This window comes from Anser brachyrhynchus (assembly GCF_964034855.1).
Source record: "Anser brachyrhynchus genome assembly, chromosome: 1".
NCBI lineage: Eukaryota > Metazoa > Chordata > Aves > Anseriformes > Anatidae > Anser > Anser brachyrhynchus.
The window spans coordinates 62,760,645-62,781,977 of NC_137694.1; the positions used below are offsets into that span (position 1 = coordinate 62,760,645).

A 21,333-nucleotide genomic window follows, 5' to 3' on the forward strand; every position below is an offset into this window, starting at 1 on the left:
AAACCATGCACTTCATGTAACAGGGCCTGTAGAGAAAGAGGGAAGTGTGAAAGCTTTTCTGCTTCAGTGATAAGGTAGGAGTACGGAAAACATAGGCAAATTGATGACTAAAAATTGAAAGACTGGATTCAAGTAGTACAAATATGGCAACTGAAGTGTCTGGCAAAATTTAAAAGAAAAAATGTGGTCACAGCTTGGCTCCTTGATGCATATTCAAATACTTAAGTAAGCAACCAGAATATTATTAATGTTTCACCAGACGTATTAACCCAGGACTATTTAGTCTGCCTAAATGAGGAAGATACTGGATTTAACTTCTTATTTAAAAAATCCAAACCTCCTTACCATTTTTTCTGACTGAAAATTAAGCACTGAAAAATTTTACACATATCCTGGGAGCACTTACAAAACAATGCAATAGCACTTGACAATTTGTGTCTCTCAGAGAATTTTTCTTTTATTGCATTAGGAGAAGGAACATCGACAAAACCATATATATTTCAAAACATCTCAATTTATATGTGAAATCAATAAGGATTCTGTCTTGAAAGAGTATAGATTTTTATTTCCTTGCAAATAATATTCTAGATATTTCATTTAAATACCATTTAATCCCTGTCCAAACTCTGCAGGTCATAGAATCATAGAATCATTAAGGTTAGAAAAGACCTTCAAGATCATCTGGCCTTCTTGGCCAACTGGGCACAATGCTGGCTCATGTTCAGGTGAGTATTGACCAACACAGAATCACAGAACAGTTGAGGTTGGAAGGGATCTCTGAAGGTCATTTGGACCAACCCCCCTGCTGAGCAGGATCACCTACAGCACATTGCGTAGGATGGCATCCAGGCGGGTTTTGAATATTTCCACAACCTCTCTGGGCAACCTATTCCAGTGCTTTGTCACCCTCACAGTAAAGAAATTCCCTCTCATATTCAGACGGAACTTCCTGTGCTTCAGTTTGTGCCTGTTGCATCTCGTCCTCTCTCTGGGCACAACTGAAAAGAGACCGGCTCCATCCTCTTGACACGCTCCCCTCAGATATTTATACACATTCATGAGATCTCCCCTTAGTTTCCTCTTTTCCAGGCTAAACAGGCCCAGCTCTCTCAGCCTGTCCTTGTACGACAGGTGCTCCAGTCCTCTAATCATCTTATCAGCTCTCCTCTGGACTTGCTCCAGTAGCTCTATGTCCCTCTTGTACTGGGGAGCCCAGAACTGGACACAGTACTCCAGGTGTGGCCTCACCAGGGCTGAGCAGTGAGGGAGGATCACCTTCCCCCAGATCCTGTTCCTCTGCACAGCTTTCCAGCCACTCTGCCCCAAGCCTGTAGCGCTGCATGGGTTGTTGTGGCAAAAGTGCAGGACCCGGCGCTTAGCCATGTTGAATCTCATCCCATTGGCCTTTGCCCATCAATCCCTCTGCAGGGTCTTCCTACCCTCTGGCAGATCCCCACATATTTAACATGTCAGTGTTCAGAAATATAAAGAAAACACAGAAACATCATGAGCTTTATAGTGAGCTCACAAACACAAATTTTCTTTGGCCATGGAGTGCCTCCTCTTTGCCATTAATGACACCATTACTACCTTCAAACACTGTTGTGCTTTTGCATACTGTTGCCAGACTGGGTACACTCATACCAGCTCTAGCTGCAAGGGTGTTTGGGCTGATGCTTGCCAGCGGGTGTTAGAAAGAGCGGCTGCCTGTTAACAGTCAAGCATGACTCACATAACAGGCCGCATGCTCCATACGCAAAACATGTGGTTTCAAAAAAAAACAGATGCAACCACCGAGTGCCAGCCTATTAATTAATTATCACACACTTCCTTTTATGTCTCGCCGCTCATGTTTTGGAAGTATTATGGTAATTATTCACAGCATGTTTCAGTGCCCGGGGTGTTGCAGAACAGATATTTAGACACTGGGTTCCTCAGTAAGCACAGACACTCAGACACGCTGCTCCTCGGGCAGCAGGGATGGAGGAGCCCAGGACACAAGCCCCAGGCCTCAGCAGGGCCGCGGGCGTTGGGTGAGGTAAGCGTAGCATTGCCCGCGCCTCCATTTCTCACCCCAAGGCCCGCGAGGGCGGACGGCTGCTGGGGCGCGGCGCAGGCCCCGTCACCATGGCAACCACCGGGCCGCCGAGGGCGGGGCGAGGCTTCGGAGATGTAGTGCGCATGCGCGATGCCGCTTCCGCCCTCATCCCGTCCTCCTGCCCGGTATCTCCGGGCCCAAGGAGGGGGCGGGGTGCTAAATTTAGACACTTGCGCAGAACGGGCTACGACGGAGGCGGCGTGCGGCGCATGCGCCCCGCGCCCCCCCTGCTCCCGCGTGGGTGTCGCGGCGGGGTGGGCAGGGGACGGGGGGCTCGGATACAAACCGGAAGCGGAAGCGCCACGCGCCAGTAAACCGCTGCTCGCTCCCTCTCTCCCTCCCTCTGGCCGGGCGGCTGCTGCTGACCCAACCGCCACCGGGCCCCAACCGCCAACGGCCCCAACTGCCACCGGGCCCCGGCCCTGCCCCGCCCCGCCCGCCCGGGGGAGGGGCTCCCGCTCGCCGCCGCCCTCGTTGCTGCCTGGAGGTGCTGCCGGCCCATCGCCGCCTCGCCCGCGTCTTCCCTGCCCGGCGGCCGCGATGTCCGACAAAGAGTTCATGTGGGCCCTCAAAAACGGGGACCTGGATGAGGTGAAGGACTACGTGGCCAAGGTAGGGAGGCCCGGGCCGGCGGCGGGCTGCTGAGGGACGGAGGAGGAAGGGGTGTGCTGGCAGCCTTCAGGGCCTCCCCGCCGCTGCTGGGGGTCTCGCTGGGGCGGGCGGCGGCCGCAGCCCGTGCGGAGCCCGGTCTCTGCGCGGATTTCCTGCGGGGCCGGGCATCCAGGCCGGGCTTCCCCTCCCCCTGCCGGCGGCCCGCTCCGAGTCTCTGCTTCCTCCTTTCCGCACCCGTAGCCCTGCGCCCCCCGCCGACCCCCGGGACTGCTCCCAGGGGGCTTGCTGCGAGTATGGGCAGCGTCGTGACTTGACAGGCAGTGCCCCGGTCCTGCCTCGCTGAGCTCATGTGGCTATGCATATGTGTGGCCTCGGTTTGGTTATCATCTCTGTGTGCCTCAGGGCTCGTTCTTAATAGGGTGATGCTAAGCTTCCAGGTGTGTTGGGGCTTAATTCATTAACCTTCTGTCAAGTATTTTGATATCTAGCTAGGGCAAGTGCTACAGGAACAGCAGACACCTGTGTAATGGCTGAAATAATCTTCACACACATCCTCGTACTTGGAGACTGGATTCCATACTCGTTTGCTTGTAGTTGTCAGTGAGTTCCGGGGGAAAAGAGCTTGTATATAAAGACGAAATTCTGCTTCAGTCAGTCCTTAGTGTTCAGGAATATTTTGTCTACAAACTTACATCAGAGCAGATGTTCACAGGCTCTTTGGTTTACATATAATTTAGCTATAATTATTTAGATCTCTGAACACACAAATGGTTGTCTTTGGGAATTTGACGCATGCTGACATACCTTCTGATGACTTAAGTTCTTCCTACTCCACTTGTCAGCTTTGGTTGAAAGTTACCCAAACTTGTAGCACTCTTGGCAGAAAGAAACATGTGCAAGTACGCTCAGCTGCTTTAGTGCAAAGTCCACCAGCTTAGCTTGAATAGTCTTTTCTGACAATTTCAGCTAAGCTCCTGGACTTTGCATCAAAGTGGCTGTGTGCTCACATGCTCTGCTCTATCTGCAAAGCGCTAGAGGTAATAATGAGGAGTAATATTATTTTCCTACTTCAGCCACTTGTTAATGATCACATAGCTCTTTCTGTGTAATAAAGTTGAATGCTACATTGACATGTTCTTATTTCCTCTCAGCTTTGAAGGCCTCCAAAATGTTTCAGCAGGAGAATTGGATTCCTATTACAGCTCTTACAGGAATTACATATATGTATACCTAGAGAAATTGCTGCATGCTCATTGGTAATGGATTCTTTTGTATTTGTTGCTCATACAAAAAGTCTGGCAGTAGTCATCTTGAATCACAAGGTTGCTGCAATACTAGTTAAGACTATTTTTTTTAACGTTGTTACCCTTCCCAAATGGCTCTGCAGCTGATACAGCAAATGGATTTGTGTGATCACTCTTCATCCACTTCAGTACAAAGTCAAATATGGAAAGTTGTTTGAGCCAGCCTGGTGGATCCTGTAATGAAGATAAAGGGCATCTTCTACCTGTGCTAATGAGTTAGAAACCTTTAAAAGGGAAATTCTGTTTAATGTTAGATGATTACAATAAAAAAGCCTACAATCCTTGAACCTTATATTTTAGAATGGTTTCTAACGTAGAAGATGAATAAACCATGGGAATTTCTCTTTGGTCAAATCTCATTCATTCTTTTCCCTCACTTGCAAATAAGTCTCTTAGCTGTTAAGCATCTTGCTTTCCAGTAAAGCAAGAAATATAATATTTTGTTTTTCAGTCGTTATGTTTTCCTGATAGATGGTGGGCTGGTAAACTTTTAGTGTGATTTCCTGTGGAAACAAAACTTAAAGAGCAAATTTTGGCTGACAATGTTCCTTGCTAATGGTTTGTTAATTTTTTTGGTCAATTTTTCATAAGTTTTACAGGGCAGTTGTTTCCAAAGGTACTGTTTATTTATGAAACTGAATGAAGTAAAGGGAGATCCTGTAAGGAGGGAAAGAGTGCAAGGGTGACAAAAGGAGACGTGCGTTAAGGGAGAACAGGAAAACTCTATAAGCCTTGTGACTGTAGGAAAAGCCTCAGTTATTTCACCTTAGTTCCTAAATTAATGAACTATGTGAGGTCAAATCATGCTTTGATAGCAACAGTTCTCAGAAAAATATCTTCTTCATTCTGCATGTTCTCTTTTTGACTGTCTTGTTTATCAGTTATATAGCTTCTTCCTGCTGCTTTCCTGTTTTAAGCATGATTTAATGTTTTGGAATTTTGCTAGAATTATAAACTTTGTAGTGATAGAATTTCCTCTCCCAGCAGTGTGGGAGGCAGTCTTATATCTTGCAGTCTTCATCTTCCTAAATTTCTAACTTTCCTATCTGTTTTCGTGGAACTTTTGACTTCTAACTTTTTTTTTAGTTCTCATGCTAGTGTTATTTCCCCATTACTTGAATGGACACAGAACAGCTTATAATTGTGTGGTTTTGCTGTCAATTACATCATAAAGTTTTTTGACCTTTGATTTTGTTTAGTATCTGAGTGGCAGGTCTTGAAATGTTAACCAGATGACCACTCGTGATTTCAAAATAATAGTATAAATGGATGCTATCAGTGAGGTTTTGAGAGTTGAACTCTTAATAATCACTCACGTCTTTTCTTCATTTGTGTGTTTTAAGCTACGAAGGTTTTGCATTTGAAATTATTAGCATTTCTTTTATTTCACCTCAGGTATGATTAGTAGGTATGGAGAAAACAGTAATCATTCAGATTCAACATCAAGTGAAACTCAAGGTATAACGTGAAAACCTTTCTTTTCAGTGGCATAGTTTGTTCTCTTTGGAGAAAGTTTCTGCGACTTCAGTGATTCTTAGACGAGCAGAGGGTACAGAGGCAAAAGGAAGAGTCTCCATTTGCATTTTATGTTTTTTTTTCAGTGTGAAGAGATTTTGTGTTCTCTTAAGGATGCTTTCTTCAGAAAGAACCTGTTCTCAGAAACAGTAGTTCTAAGGGATGACAATGAAACAGGCACATAATATTTCTTTGTTACTTTGCAAAGAAGTTTTTACTGCTTCCTATCTGTGTGTTTGGAAGTCACAGCTGGCTTCTACTTGATAAAAATATGAAAGATGATTTATATGGTTTGAAGAGTCCTGTGAGACTTCATTCTTTTCTGTAGGAAATATTAGTCTCAACATTTCTAAACTCGTAATCATGTTAACTTTTTATGGTAAATGTTAATTTCTACTGAAGTAGGGCAGTTAGTGTGTTATGTTAGCTGTTACGTATGGTGTCATCTATTTTTATGATGACTAGATTAAAAAGTATTTTTTACTGTTTGCTTTCTTTGATGTCTTTTGAATATAGCCAGCATATGTTGCCTTCAGAGGTATCTTTGCAGGGCTAGGATTGAAGGAATTCTGCACTCTTCCCACATACATCCACTCAAATTTTTAAAATTCCACAAGAAAGCAGAAACTTTCATAAGAACAGATGAATCAAATGTGCACTCAAATGGGTGAGGAGGACCCACGCAGATTAGAAATTTGATTCCCTCAGGGGAGGGAACAGAGGGTAAAAAAGTACCAGTTAGAAGAAGAGCAGTCTATATTAAGCCTGCAGAACTCTTTATCGTGAGTGGTATTTGCGCTTTTCCCTTTCTTTATTCTCCTTCCCCATTAAAATGAAATAAGTTATATAATTGCTTAAAAAGACTCCTCTATTAACATGTACCTGTAAGTTTTCCAGTTAGCAATAAGACTTCTCAGACTAAGTAGAATTTAAGTTCAGTCACTGGGCACAAAGATTTTTGCAAGATAAACTTGTATTTCTAAGAAAGAGGCTACAATAAATGTTGTTTTCCTGGAGTAATTTCACTTTCCATGGCTTAACTGAGAATTCCTCAATTCACGAGCTGCTGTAATCCCCCTACCTACATTGTTGCTTCTTAAACATAGCACTGCTTACAGATGAAATTGACCAATCAACTAACCTAGTACTGTAAGAAGATATGACAGTGCCAGACTGGAAGTACCAGATTTTTGCTGCTAAGAGGACAGGGAGGTTGAAATGATGGTAGGCTGAGAGTAGAATGTGTTTGGAAAACACATGCCATGCTATGCTTGCCTAGTGGGCATTTCTGGTGGGGAGTCCTCGCTTTAACTTCTTAAAGAAAAGAGAAAAGGGGGAGAAAAAAAAAAACAAACTAGGAGACCCTCAATAATTCATATGGCTGGAAAACACAGCAACCACCTATACATCCTTCACAAAGTTGTTATACTTTAGAAAGTCGTGCACTTTGGGATATAATGATGTTTAATATTCTAAATGAATATTCTGTGAGAAAAGAAGAGAAGTTGACTGCTGCAAAATTAACTGGAGACACTAAAGCAAAAAACATAGTTTAGAAATCAGAAATGCTCTTTTGTAAAAAGGACAGCAATCAGGTAAATTTGAAGTCTGTGTTGTGGAGGGGTGAGAGAAGAGACTTAAATATGTCTGAGAGAAAAATGCTTAGCAAGGAGAAATAAATAGCTTTTTTTAACTTTTGAAGAGTAGCTTCTATTCTTTTGAGTGTCAATTGATATTTCTACTCCTTCAGGAACAAACTAAATGAAAACAAACAAATAGCCATTACATATGGGTGGATTACTTGAATTTGTTTAACCCTATTGTTAATATACTGAAATCTACCTTAGCTGAACATGTTGAATGCTAGAGTGCTCTTCATTATTATGGCTATATTGACACCCAGTTTGCATCTAGTATGGAAACAGTTCCTTGGCTTGAAAGCCTTGCTGTTTTAGAGTGAAGTGTAAATGCTGTGCAATAGTTGTGCAGGAACACATCAGGGCTAGTGCTGACCTGAAGCTGCTGGTCTGAGGTTATCCCCTGTAGAGTTGTTCAGATACTTCTGTGTTGTAACTCCCCAGTATTGTGCTAATACTTGCGCTGTGTGGGTTTGTCTCTATGTGGAGTATTCTAGGCCTTCTGTTCATTTTCTCATGATTACTTTTGAGTGTGCTGGAGTGTGATCGCTTAAGATAGTATAACTAAGCAGTAAAACAAAACTGAAACTTGGTGTTCAGTTTGTTTTGTCAATTTGAATATGATAATCTAAATCGTTTGTAAAACAAGACAGTTGTGTACTACTGAATGCCTATGATGGGATAGAAGAGAGGCTGTTAGAAGGTTGTGTATTTATGATAGTTGTTCTTAACTAAATTGCCATGAATAGACTAGAACAATTTTCTGAAATACACAGCATGGCTGCTACTTTCAGGTAGTGGGTACAGTGAGATGTGTGAAGTCAACGAAAACACCATTTCAGGGTGGCTGATTAGCTTCCCCAATGGGATTCAAGAGAGTCTTAAGACATGTGACATGTCACAAGTATTATTGGTTCATGCATAAGTTCTTTAAGTACTTGTATAGGAATGTCAAGGAGTAACAAACTCACCTGGTATGAAGAGGGCCTGTTTAGGAACATGTGCAGTGGCCTTTGGTTGCAAACTGACTTTGAAACTGGTCAATTTTTGAATGTCTAGTTCTTAATTCTTTTGTGCTACAGCTCGGCTCTTCAGGAAACAGTTCTGGAGAACTTGCACTGGGATATGTGAAGCTTAACAAAAGGGACTTTTTTGAAGTTGAATGTGCTGTCCCCACTGAATCTTATCAATTAAGATAACATTAAAAGGAAAAATAGGACAAGTGTCAGGAAAGTCATACTGACTTAACATAGAGTGAATCAGCCAAGAATAATATTTTCCAGGGGAAAATAGGGTCTATTAAAATGTAAACTCGGCATTGTAGTGGAATGTATGACTCACTGACAGGATGGATGTCCCAGAATTCTCTGATCTGTCCATTTCATGAAGATACGGGATAACTGATTTTGAAGCCATTTTCACCTGAAATTTAAATGGAGGTTTTTAAGAATCTTCACATCTCTGGAACAGCTAGATTTAGTGGTATCTTTGAGATGTTGATGTCAGGGCCTGTGATCGTTCTGTTCAATCAGTTGGATTCTGCACCCTGAAGCTCTTGGTGACGTTAAGAGATTGCCAAAGTATGTGACCTATGTAGGAATCTTTTTCCTTGCACAAATTAAAAAATTAAGGACTTTCTCATTTGTTTGTGTGGGCTATTATTATGTTGATGTGATCATCCTGTATCTAATTGCAATTCGCAAAAAATAAAGTGATCAAGACCAGTTTTTAATAAAGCATTGAATTTAAATGTTTGTTGCTGGAAAACTTTGTTAATATATTCAATACTACAAATGAAAGAAAATTGCCTCTGCTGTGGATAAATTCTCTTTTGTCTGAGCTAGTCTTTAGCTCATATATCACTAACTACAATGTTATAAATTAGGAATATGTTATGAATAACAATCAGAGAATTCGGTGGTGTGGAGAAAATATTTACTTCTGGTACCACTGTATTTCTTCTTATTCTTCTTCATTCTAAGCCCATTTTTCCCTCCTGTATCTTTTTTTGTTGTTGTTTAAATCCATGTTTTTCAAGCCTAGGTCTTGTACTCTGATTCAGTTGCTGTTGATTTCAACAGGAGGGCATATGGAAGATGAGCTAAGCTTTCTTAAAACCAAAGAGAAGAGTTCTGCAGTGGTCTGTATTATGTCTCCATTTGGAAGAATGGGTGGAAAGTTGTGTTAGCTGTGAAGGTTAGGCACTTGAATGTTGACTTGGATGCTGTGGAATTGGTGAGTCATGCAAGGCTCATCAGTAAAAATACTGAATGAGTAGATCTTGTGTCAAAAAGCGCAAGTAAGGAATTGGGACATGAAGGTCAAATAAACTACCCAAGTTTAAGGAGAACGTAGTGGACTCATAAATATAGGCTTTGCAAGTCCAAGAATTTTTATGAGACGAAAAGGCTCTGTAAAGATGCATATAAAAGTCAGAAGAGAAAGTGGAGGAAAGATAAAGAAAGTGAGGGGATGTATCAAATTATATTGCTTAAGTCGCATTTATTTCTGTATGTGTCCCTGTGTTCTTAACATTTATTTTTTAAGATTATGCTCGTTTCAGCTCTGGATGTGTTCCCAGACAAAAGTGTGAATGAAGTTACTTTTGCCTAATTTGCACACTTCCAACGTTGAAGGTTTATATTAAGTTGTGCTTAACTTTTCTTATTCCCCTAGCAAGAACTTCATCTGGGACATTATTTTTACCTGCCAATGCCTTTCTGTGGAAAGAGGTAGTTGTTTGGATATGAAGATCTCTTACTAAGACAAAAGTGTTAACTGGAATTAAGTGCCACTAAGTGATCAGCTAGTTATATGATTGTTTTTCTTAAAATTGCTGTTTCAGCAGTTTTAACTAATTTTTTTTCTGCCTTAGTTTGTGATGATGAGCAGGTACAAATTAGCACAGCTCGTATTGAAGAGTTTGCAATTATTGCATGCTTGAGATGCTAGTAGTGGCTGAAGCTGATGCTAAGGCCTGTGTTGATTGCAGCCACCAATGGTAAATTCTGCAATCATATGGCAGAGAGGAGAGGGGAAACAATGGTTTCCTTTCAGTGTTTAGGGGATTATTCTGGGGTGCTGTTCCATGCAGTGAAGGTCTGTAGCCCGCTGACTTGGAAAGTACTCAGTATTAATGAGTACTATTGAACAAGGGACTGTTCTTGTTCAGTTGTTGGTTTGATTGGAAGGTACTTGTGTTTTCTTGTTGGATTTTTTACCTTAAAAAAAAAAAAAATGACTTGGTGTTGTCCTGAAAGCAGCTGACCTCCTGATGAGGTAGAGCAGGAAGGGAAAGAGAAACACGATCTTGTAAATTCACTATTATAACGTATATGCACTTGAATCTGACTTTAAATTAGCTCCGGGGACTTGGGTTTTAGTACTTTTTGACACTTTGGCTGCTTTTATGGTCTTTGTGTTCTTTTATTAGTATTTTATAGTTTAATGCAGATGTATAGTACAACACGGGTCATTGCATTTCTCTGAGTATTTTTGTAGCTGCAACAAGAATTATAGTACAGTCTAGCTTTTTGTCTTTGCTTATATACATTTGCTGCCGCTTTTAGTGGTTACAGGCCAAAAGGGAAATGGTGAAATCATTTTACTTAGCCTGCAGCTACACTTTGAAAATCAAATAGAGTAATTGCACGCAGTGGCTAATAAGCTGAGCAGCCCAAAACATCAGTAGAAAGGTTTTCTGGAGATTTGCCTGTCATACTTCCAGCCGAAGTTCAAAGAATATTCAGATGTGTATCTAATTATGGAGTCAGTTTATAAAACAGAATTGTGTGCTCAAAGTTTCTTATGAACTGAGATAAAGTCTTGATAATTATTGTTGAAAGACTGATACTTTGTTTGCTCAAACTCCAGTAATTTATGAAGATTCTTTTTAACACACTTGTGGCCTATAAATTAGTGATTAGCTTCAGGGAGGAAAGTTGAGCTAGAAGGCTATTTGAGACAAAAGAGAGAGAGCTGTCTATAGAACAGTTATCATCAGCATCTCTCTTCTAAACGGACTTCTTAACGATGCTATGACTATAAATACTGTAGGCAACAAGTGTTTAAAAAAGATATTTGTTCAAAAACACTTCCAATACTTGATTCAGGTAATGTAATTAGGAGGAGGAAGCTTCAAGTTCTATTTACCAAAAAAAAAAAAGGAAGGGGAGGGGGCGTGGGCCAGGAGAGTTCCTTCCTGTGAAGTGAGATCTGCATTTGTTGGAGCACGCCCTGTATAAAGAATTTTGCAGGATCCTTTGTATTCAAGTAAGGCTTGGGATTATCACTTCATTGGATACCTAACTTCTCAATACCTTCAATAATATTATCTATCTCTTTAGCTAAGGAAGAGTTGTTATCATGGCTTAAAAAAACAAACAAACAAAATTTAGATTTGACCTGTAATAAAGCATTATTTATGTTAGCTAAATTTACCTTGGACATAGTAGCTCAACAAACAGTATATACACTTAAATTCAAGGTTTTTATTTTAAGAGACCTAATTCATGAAAAAGATCGAATGTTTCTTTAACAAGAATAAAATTAAAGTCTTTGGTACAGTTCTTGTGACAAGCTAGTAGACCCTATGGTTGCTAAATCATTTTCATTAATAGATGAGACTTAAATAAGCCATCTACAAAAGGTAAGCTAATTTTTTAAGTTAGTGTAAAATCTCTATTGCAATATTTTAATAAAAACATTACCATAAAGTTGAATACCCCAAGTATAAGTGGTTTACAAAGCCATTCTGTGAATGTTATACATGTTCTCTAAGTATATGCTGCATAGCATGGATTTATGGTTCAGCATTTAGTTCATGCACTTAAAAGAGCTTTTCTGATCAAGTTTTTTACTTCCATCACATTGTGTTTTTTCATGATTTCATTTCATGAATTATTTAACCAAAAATCAGTGTTAAGTGTCAGAGCTTTTGGAACTCTATTATTAACACTGCTTTTTATATTTTATGTATTTTTATACATTTCTGTATGAAGGCAATGTAAACTCAACACGTAGAGAAAAATAATGCCTGCTAATGTGATATGAATACTTGTAAATAAGCTAAGCTAAACTTTGTTGCTTTGGTTTTGACAGAACATTTGATCTTGCCTTGGATATATCCTTTGTTTATATTCTGGAGAAGGAAGTCATGCTTTTGATGTCTAGCCACAGTTATAAAACTTAAATTCAGTACCTTTTAAACTACAGCAATAAATTTTGGAAGATGCACTTGTTTTCCCACTTAGCCTGTCATATCTTCATGGTGGAGTATGACCTTAACTTTGAGAACTCATGACTGTTGTGTTCTTTTTTTTCTTAAATTATTGATAGTAGATTTTAGATCACACAGAAGTCAAAATACCAAGCTGGCATCAATGGAACCTGAAACTCAGTAGCGGGCTGCCCCTACTGTTCTCCTAGAAGGAAAACACTCATTTCCTTTGAAATCTTTGGACATCATCAAAAATTCAAATACAGATGCTGATGTTAGTGATCATACAACAGCTGAAAATGCTTTCATTCAGAGGTAGAAACTAAGTGGAAATTGGATAATAATTGCTTTTAGACTTTTCCTGACCTGGTTAACTTCTGGAGCAATGGTCTAATGATGGAAACTTCCTGAATTCTCTTATGGAACCTCTAAACGGTTTTATATTTTAACTTTGTGGTACTAGGAAAGGAGGTGAAGCATGTTACGCTGTATTTTTATCTGTCCAAGCTTGCTTTCAGAATACCATGACTAGATGATCTGATGTATTGAGTTAAAGTCATGTGAAATTGCATAAATGGGTATTTTGTAGGAGATTGTTCTGATTTGATAATGTCATCCTTTGTCAATCTGCTGATAGCATAGTAATGAATTACCTGCTTTCTGGTTCAAGTGTGGTTCCTGTCTGCTGTTTAGCAAACACCCTGGCACCCATGTGAGCTGGAATACTTTGCTGCTTGATACACCATTGAAGTGGTAAATCTTCCAAATCAGATCAAAGTGCAGTAGTGTTCAAATGTGAACTCTGGCCAATCACTTCTGGAGGGGGAAAAAAAAATTTAAGGCCAGCTCAGCATTGCCTGTGAAAATGGACACTGCACTGTATTCAATGGATGCATACTTAACACATCTTTTCAGAGCAGACACCTAGTTCTATGCCGAGTTAAGGCATATGGTGATAAGTTTTGGTTGTAATACCTTAAAAATTGTTAAATGTTTCTATTTTGAGTTGTGTTCCCTGTATTCCAAATCAGGTCTGATAGAGAAGCCCTGGTTCTGTAACTAAATTGCTTTAGCTTTAATTCCGAATTCTAACAACTTTTCTAGGCAAAGAAAAAAACTTACTCGTTCATTGTTCTTTTCTGTGGTTGGCATCCTGTAGACTTTTGCACCAGATCTTTTGTTAGGAGCAATAATACCTCTGTCTGCAGCAGCTTGTTCTGTCAGAATTAGTTGCTGCCATTACCCGGAGCTGTTACCTAACTAAAAGGCAAGTACTTTTGAACAAAATGTTTTAATAGGAATTCGTAAAAGCTAAGGGAGGGTGCAAAACTTTCCCTTATATTCTTGTTTCATCTCACTTACTAATGCAAATATTGTGTAGTTTCCACTGCTTTTAACTCAAGTCCTAAACAGTTAAAGATTGAGGGGAGAGCAACTACTTTCAACAATGCAAATAGCTGATACATCTACAAGGCTGGGATTATAGCACATTTCTAGAAGCTCTTACTAGAAAACAATAGGTTCATTTTTGTTTTACAGAACAACTCTTTCATAAGGTTTGTCTTTAAAAATGCTGGTAAAGCAATAAATACAGATGGCTCAGTAGTGCAGTTTGTTTCTGGATTCTTTATTTTGACTGAGAGAAAGAACTTCAGATTGCATTTGACTAAAGTGGATAAGCTAGGTACTTGTTTACCACTAACAAAACCTGAAAAGTAGATTAGTTAAGCACCTTTGTGTTGTCTTAATCAAAAATAAGTGGAAGGGTGCTTATAAAACTTTTCAGAGTATTTTAAATACCATATAAAGATAGGCCAAATCCAGCATCATGTTCAGAATTCATTTTCTTAACTTGTGTGGACCAAGTATTGGTGGTGTCATCAGCAGTTGAGGCATCTATTAAATCAGAACTGCATACGTCAGTGATAAAGTAGATACCTGTTCTAAACACTTGGACATCTACATCTGTCTGCTCTGGTCATAGCACTTGCTGCAAAATGTCTACAGGAGAGCAGCTACCTCTCTTGATAAACCAGTGACTTTTAGAGGGAATGTTATGCTGAAATTCTTTGAGTTGCGTTTTTCAGCTTGTTAAATACTGAAGCACAGATGAATGTCGTAAGGAAAACTAATAGGAAAAGACTGGGTTGGATCCAGAGCAGCAATGAAAACTTCACTTGCTACTGATGTCTGCAGCTTCTTCCACAGATTTAACTTTCTGTATTTAAAAAGTCTGCTTCTGAATACCTATTAACTGAATTTTGCTTTTTGATAATTTTCTACGGGTTTTCGTGGAGATGCTTTTGCTGTTTATGTTGGTAAGATGCAAAAGATAGAGGTAAAGACAGTTTGTCCTAGATATTCCCCAAAGTGAACAGGGAAGAAAAAGGGCAGCTGGGAGAAAATTACTTCTTGTTCCAGGTGATGACATTTTGAGGCAGAGAAATGAACAATACAGCAGTAGCAAAAAGGCATTTTTAAATATCTCATATCATGAACACAAAGATTACCAGTAGAAAGGCTTAGCTAATGCAGCTGCTTTCAGTCTTTAAGCAAAACAACAACAAGCTTCTAGATCTTCTTAAATTCTCTGAGTAGAAGCCAGTATCCCACACAATAAATCTAGGTCACTTGCTTCTGTTCTGACCACTGTTGTGTGTGGACCACTCCGACCACAACTGGAAAACTACTGGAATGGTCAGCATTTGCTTAACCACTGAGCAGAAGCAGAAGTCTTCCTGCTGCAGGCTGAATGAGACAGGATTACATGAATTTATTTAGTGGACTGAAAACAGGTAATTTCTGAAAATATGAACATGTTAATGAAAACTTGCATCCTGCACAAAATTGTTGCAGTTGCCATGGGAAACTGCCTACTTGCAGTTACAATGAGTTGATTCCTTAGCCTTGGCAGGAACTTAATGTTGGTTTTTAACTGAAGAAATCTGCTTCAAAATCATAAACGAATCACAACACTTACTGTTTTTTACCCCTTCCCTTTTTCTCAAACTTTGAATTATCAGTTACTTAAATATTCACTATTTCTACTCTTAGGCTGAACATTGGCTGGAGCAACAAGGTCATTTTTTTCTTGTGAACCAGAAGATAGAGACAAGAAAACTTGAGACTTGGTAATTTTGCTGAGTAGAATATAGGAAACCAGTTCCTCTTTAGGCCTCCTCTTTTGAGAAGCCGTTTGCTATGTAGTTTTTGAACACCTAAGTCTGAGTGGATATGGGGACTTTGTATCTTTTTATCTGCTCTGCCCAGTTCTTAGTTCTGCAATCCCAAAGTCATTGTATGTCAAGATTTTCTCTTAAGGAATAAATGTATAAAAGTTTAAACAATATTCTGCACTGGCTTATGTTATGAGCTGGTTGTTTTATTTTTCTTTCTAATAAATAACAATTGACAAGCCTGTGGAAACAGTGTGTTAGGGTATGACTGTGATGAAATATAGAGCAGTTTACGAAATAGTTCTTGTCTGAAGTGCTAGACTAGTAATTCAGTTAGCCTCAGGCTTCTATTAGGACAGATGATGTGAGGATATGTCTGCTGTAGCAATTCAGAACACAGTTTCAGTAATAGATGCAGATATGTAACCTCTCTGCTCTACCCAGCAGAAACTGCTTCAGCCTTGTACTCCATTCCAGTTACTATGACAATCTCTAGAGAAAATGGTATAAACAGCTCAGGAGAAGAGACTAATTTGTTGTCCCTGCTGCTTGAAAGGGTTTTGAGGCAGGAAGTCATTTTAATTATAACACTTGAAAACTAGAAATAAGGTTTTGGGGAAAAATCATTAGTCCTGAGTTATTGAATTCATTTTAAGGGTATTTCTATTGGTGATCTCCAAGGACCTCTGAAAGTGCTTGTGGATTTTGGCCAAATCAGTTTATATCATGGCAGGAATGAAAACTACTGCTTCAAAGTCAGTGCTGCTTTTTTAGACTATTCTGTAAGGGGAAAACGTTTAGTTGAACTGCAATATTACTTGCAAAGACTTGAATGTTGTAAGGTCGCTGAACTGAAGGCCTAAAATACAGACCAGGTGAATATTTTATATAGTGAGTTCTGTACTTAAGATCTGGTATTCTGTAAAAAAAAAAAATGGCAAAGAAGCCTGACAGCATTATAGAAATATGTATTTTGGAACAATAGATGTCTGCAAATCCAGCTTCGAGTTGAGGTTAGCAGCATGTGAATCAGGTCATTGGCAGTCATTAGGTGAGAACAAGGGTTACAAAATGGAAGGCCTCCCTCATGAGGGAGCTTGAAAAAAGAGCTTTCTCCATATGGTCACATGAGGAATCAGGGCTTTCTGTATGTAAGCCCCAGGAATGTTTCAGTAGTGAGAAAACTGAGGTAGTAGCTCTTGAGTTTTCAGTGATGAGCCTCAGTTTAGATTTTATGCTGGTAAATGCTAAAAGTGAAGCCTCTTTGTTTGAATTTAGTGTTCAGTTTTAATTTTGAATCTTTAGAGGAAGTTAATTGAAAACCAGGGTATTTGAGACTTGAGTTCTGTGCTTAAGCAACTGAAAGCTGGAGGAAATCAGGAGAGACGAGCTATAAAACTTTATTCCAATCAAACAAGATGAGACTTCAGTTTTTGGTGGTATTTGAGTATAGATGAGGCAATAGTGCAGCCTGCCCAAGTACGGAAGGTTAACATGCTTCAGGGGCCTTTCTTTGCGTTCTGAGACCAACTCGTGACAGCATGAGAAACATTGATTTGAGAGAGCACTTTCCAGGGCTGTTACTTAGAGACAGCAAACAGGTCAGATAGTTTGAGGAATCTGTAACAAATAACAGAGTTACATAGAAGGTGAAAGTGAAATGGTCTTCTGGAAGGAATGCAGAAACATTGCACAAATGTGCAGGGAGTGGAGGTATGAAAACCGAAGTTCAGTTGAAGTTGAAACTATCAAGGAGTTTGAAGGGCACTAGAAGGGGCTAGTATATCAATAACAAAAGGAAGATGTGGACCTACAGCTTAGTGGGGCCGAAAGCCTAGCGATAAAATACTAGAATGTGTTCAGAGGCATGAGTTTGGGGGAAGTTACTGTCGTTCTGTACCAAGGGAGGGATACAGAGAAGGTTGCGTAGAGGTACACGCTGAAAGTATAAGAAGTAACAGTTCCGGCTGGGATGTGAAAAATTCCAGTTAGGTGTAAGGGGACAAATAGTTCAATACGAAGATGATCAAGCCCTGGGAAGGGCTGTGTAGAGAACTTGTGAGCTCTATCCTCAGAGTCTCAGCATGGGTCTCAGCTGGGCAATGTCCTGAGCAACCTGATCTGATTGGATCGATTTTGAGAAGATGTTGGACTAGATAAGCCCCTGAGTTCTATTTCGGCCTTAAATAGTCTGTGATTCAATGAGTTAGTAAACTCACAAGCTTGTAATATTGAACTGTCCTTATATTTTTAGATTATTAGTCATGTCTCAGGAAGCGTGGTGTTTGAGTTTCCTCTCACTACCTCAAGTATTTATGACCTGTGGGTTAGTATAGCATCTTACGTTTTTAATGGTAAAGCATGTAGAATAAGGACAAAAGCTTTTGCTTCACTTATGATGTTTTTGAACTCATAGTCATTTCAGAACTTGTAGGATGATTGAAGAAAAAAAAAGAAAATAATTTGAGTTGTATTTGCCTTATACTTTGCCTTGTCCTTGAAGACTTTTAATCAAGGGGTTGAGATCTGTGGTGCTGGAGAGGTAACTTTTGGATTAAATCAGTCACAGCTGAAAAGTAACAGCAGTAAACATTTGAAAATACTATGAACATACAACTGAAATACAGGTTAGGCAGTGAACCTTGGCTTAAATTCTTAAAATATAGCTATCTTCTAAGTAGAATTACAAAGATAGCTAAATGTATTTTTGTCTTCAGAGTGCTTATGTGGGGATATTTTTGCAAAAAGCCTTTCTCTATATGGATGAATTTGGAAAAAAAAAGTTATACTGGAGAATGAGTCAGTTTACACCCCGTTATTCAAACTTTGAGAAAAGGAAGGAGTGGTGGAGGAAGATGAATACAAAGGAATTCCCTCCTGTGCTCCTCATTGTGAGAAAGCAAGACTGTCAGCTAAACTCTGAAAATACGGCTGTTTTTTTCCCAAGGTGTGGTTTGTACAAACTTACTTTCCCTTCAAAAGATTGAGGACTGTGTCACTATTATGCGGTTCTAAAGCTTATGTTATCTGTATTCTACCTAAAAGCATAAAACCTATTCTTTCAGGCAATGGGTTAGGTGTGACTTCTGGTTGTAAGGAAAGACACTTCATTCAGTGGATACCAGCATAACTACTTTTAATGTGAAATGTGTCTTCAGATTGTATTCAAGAGCATAAATTACAATTTAGTTCTATTAGTTTCATTTTACAAAGTTTAAGTGAAATTGGGACACCTGACCATGGTATTTTTATTCGGAAGAGGATCTCTGGATTCAGAATATCACAAAATAAGAAAGATTTTATCTTTCAGTTAGAGGTCACCTCCATCACTTTTATTTGGAGTGTCAGAGCTTACTTAATTACCTAATAGGAGTTTTCTTTAAAGACATCTCATGAAGAACATAAAAAGCAGATGCTGCATGGAAATTCTCCTGTTTTTTCAATTTTTTTTCTGGCATAAAATTTCTGGAGGATTTTGTTTGTTGACACTATGCACTTGAAAGTGCAAAATGTCACTAACATTGCACACAGGAATGTTGCACGTGATCTTTCCAATATGAAGGTCATACACCATGATGTGGCAAGGGAACAAAAATGTAAAATATCCACATTTTTCTGTTCTCTTTTATTCTAAAGTATTTGCCTGTTGTTCCTACACCTGGAGAACATAAATATTCAAAGCTTGAGATGCTACTTTTTTCATGCTTTCCATGAATTGAAATCTTAATATGTTTTGCTATAGATACGTGCAGTGAGATTGATTTGAAATGTTCCTGATAAACTAAAACTCATTAAATGTTTTGGTTGAATTTTTAAAAACAAAACTAGTCAATGTGAACAAAGGCCTGTGGGAGAGATAGCAAAATATCACATGCTTGGAAGTAGTGTTTGCAATATGCAATAAGATTTTTCTAAATATATCATCCATAGGATTTAAACTTCTCTTTATAGAAAGAGGACTTCTTAGTTGTCTTTACCACTCAAACTTCATCAGTGAAGTTATTGCTTTATATAAAACATCAGAGTTATCTAACACTCTTAGTATCGCCATACTTTGTGTACAAAGAGATTGGGGTAATGAAATGGCTTGTAGAGTCCATCTTTTACCAGGGTAATCGAGTTCGGCATTACTCAGTAGTGCAACTCCTATAGGGTGCTTTCCTGCATTTAAAGGACATCTGAGTGCATGGAATCTGGTGTTCTTCATTAAAATTTCAAGGAAGGGAATGCATGAAGTGGGGAGACAGAGTTATTTCTGCACGATAGGATAAGTACAGATGGGGATATGGAGTTCTTTCTAAATCTGAAAGAGCATTTTAATGCCATCAGAATTGCAGATACTGCTCTACTAATCCAGTTAACCTATGCAACAGGATTTAATGAGGTCACCAGTTTCAGTTTCTATTCCTGTGGAAGAACGGCAGTGTAAATCCCAGCTACTTATTTGTTGTGTTCAAGTGCCAAGTGGTGAATCAGATGAACAGGTTCATTTGGAAAGATGAAATGATCAAGCTAATTCTAAGATTGATTAGTTGCTACACTGGATTCATTCTTCAGCCACTAATTTTGATGCAGGAGTGGAAAGCATCAAACTGTGGCAATGAGTAGTGGTACTGTAACTGTTACACAAGAAGAAATGAGTGTTAAAGTAATTGGTGAGCTGAGACATTAAGAGCATGGCAGTAATGTTCTAGAGCAAAACTACTGGCAAACCACAATGCCCACATGAATAGCTGGCTCAACCTCAGCTGGAGTGCCACTGCAAAGTAAGCCTGTGGTTGAAGCATTTGGAGTATGCTGTAGGGATGCTTGAGTGGCACTAGATAAATTTGTTCTAGCTGAGTTGGCCTTAGGTATTGATGCTTTTGAAGCTGACAGGAACTGGGACAGGAGGGAGTTAGTGGGCAGAGCTAGATCAAGGGAGGTGTGGAATGCAGTCTGTGTATCAGAGCCTACAGAAAATGTAAGGGCTGTTTTAGAGGGTAGCGTCAGTTTGTGGTTAAATAATTTGCCTGGAAAATAAAGAGCATTAGAATTTAATTTATGACTAAACTTAATCATTTGGTGTTTCAATGAGCTAATGCCATAATATTCATTAGAGGCAGACAGTGAAATTTAAGTCATTGTTATCACTTAGACTGCAAAAGAATAAAGAAATTTAGCAGAACTTACTCAAGGCAGCTACTAAGGTGCAGACCCTTCCAGATTATTCAGAAACATCCAGCAGGTATGACAGGAGAGCAGTGTGGCTGTACAGTGAACTCATCTCTTAAGTCTTAAATACAAAGAGGAAGAGTATGAAAAGTAAAAGTATGGATGTTGAAACCCAAGAATAATGCAGAAGCTTTCCCAGGGTATGCGGGGATGGAACTAGAAAAGACAAAGCTTCACTGTAGTTAAAGTGGAAAAGGGCATGAGGCTGCCAGGGCTTTCATGTAGGTATAGTGGCAAGAAAAGATGAAACAAGGAATACGCTGGTCTGCAGATGACCTAGTGATGATATTATATTATGGAAAAAAAAAAAAAGAAAAAAGCTTGGATATTCCATGCAGTTCTTGCCTCTTTCTTTATAAGTAAGCTCTGCTGTCAGGCCTTGCGGGCTCCTGTGCCTCGCTTGGAGTCTGTGTTAGAAGCAATCCTCTCTATTGTGGTTAGAGTCAGGGATCACTTGAAATGGGTGCCTACAAATCCATATGACTGGTGGTGTGCAACCAGAAGCACTGACATCGAGGCCTTTTTGTCATCTTTCCACCATGACCTGTCAGTCATGGCA

General features: G+C 39.4%; 1 protein-coding gene across 1 annotated transcript in view; it reads left to right on the forward strand.

Moving 5' to 3' along the window:
* Positions 1 to 2,291: 2,291 nt before the first annotated feature.
* The window catches only part of MTPN (myotrophin), a 41,876-nt gene continuing 22,834 nt past the window's right edge, over positions 2,292 to 21,333 (forward strand). The window contains exon 1 of the mRNA XM_080553084.1: positions 2,292 to 2,710. Coding sequence (XP_080409210.1) covers positions 2,639 to 2,710 — 72 coding nt within the window. The 5' untranslated portion in view covers positions 2,292 to 2,638. The remainder of the gene's footprint in view (positions 2,711 to 21,333) is intronic.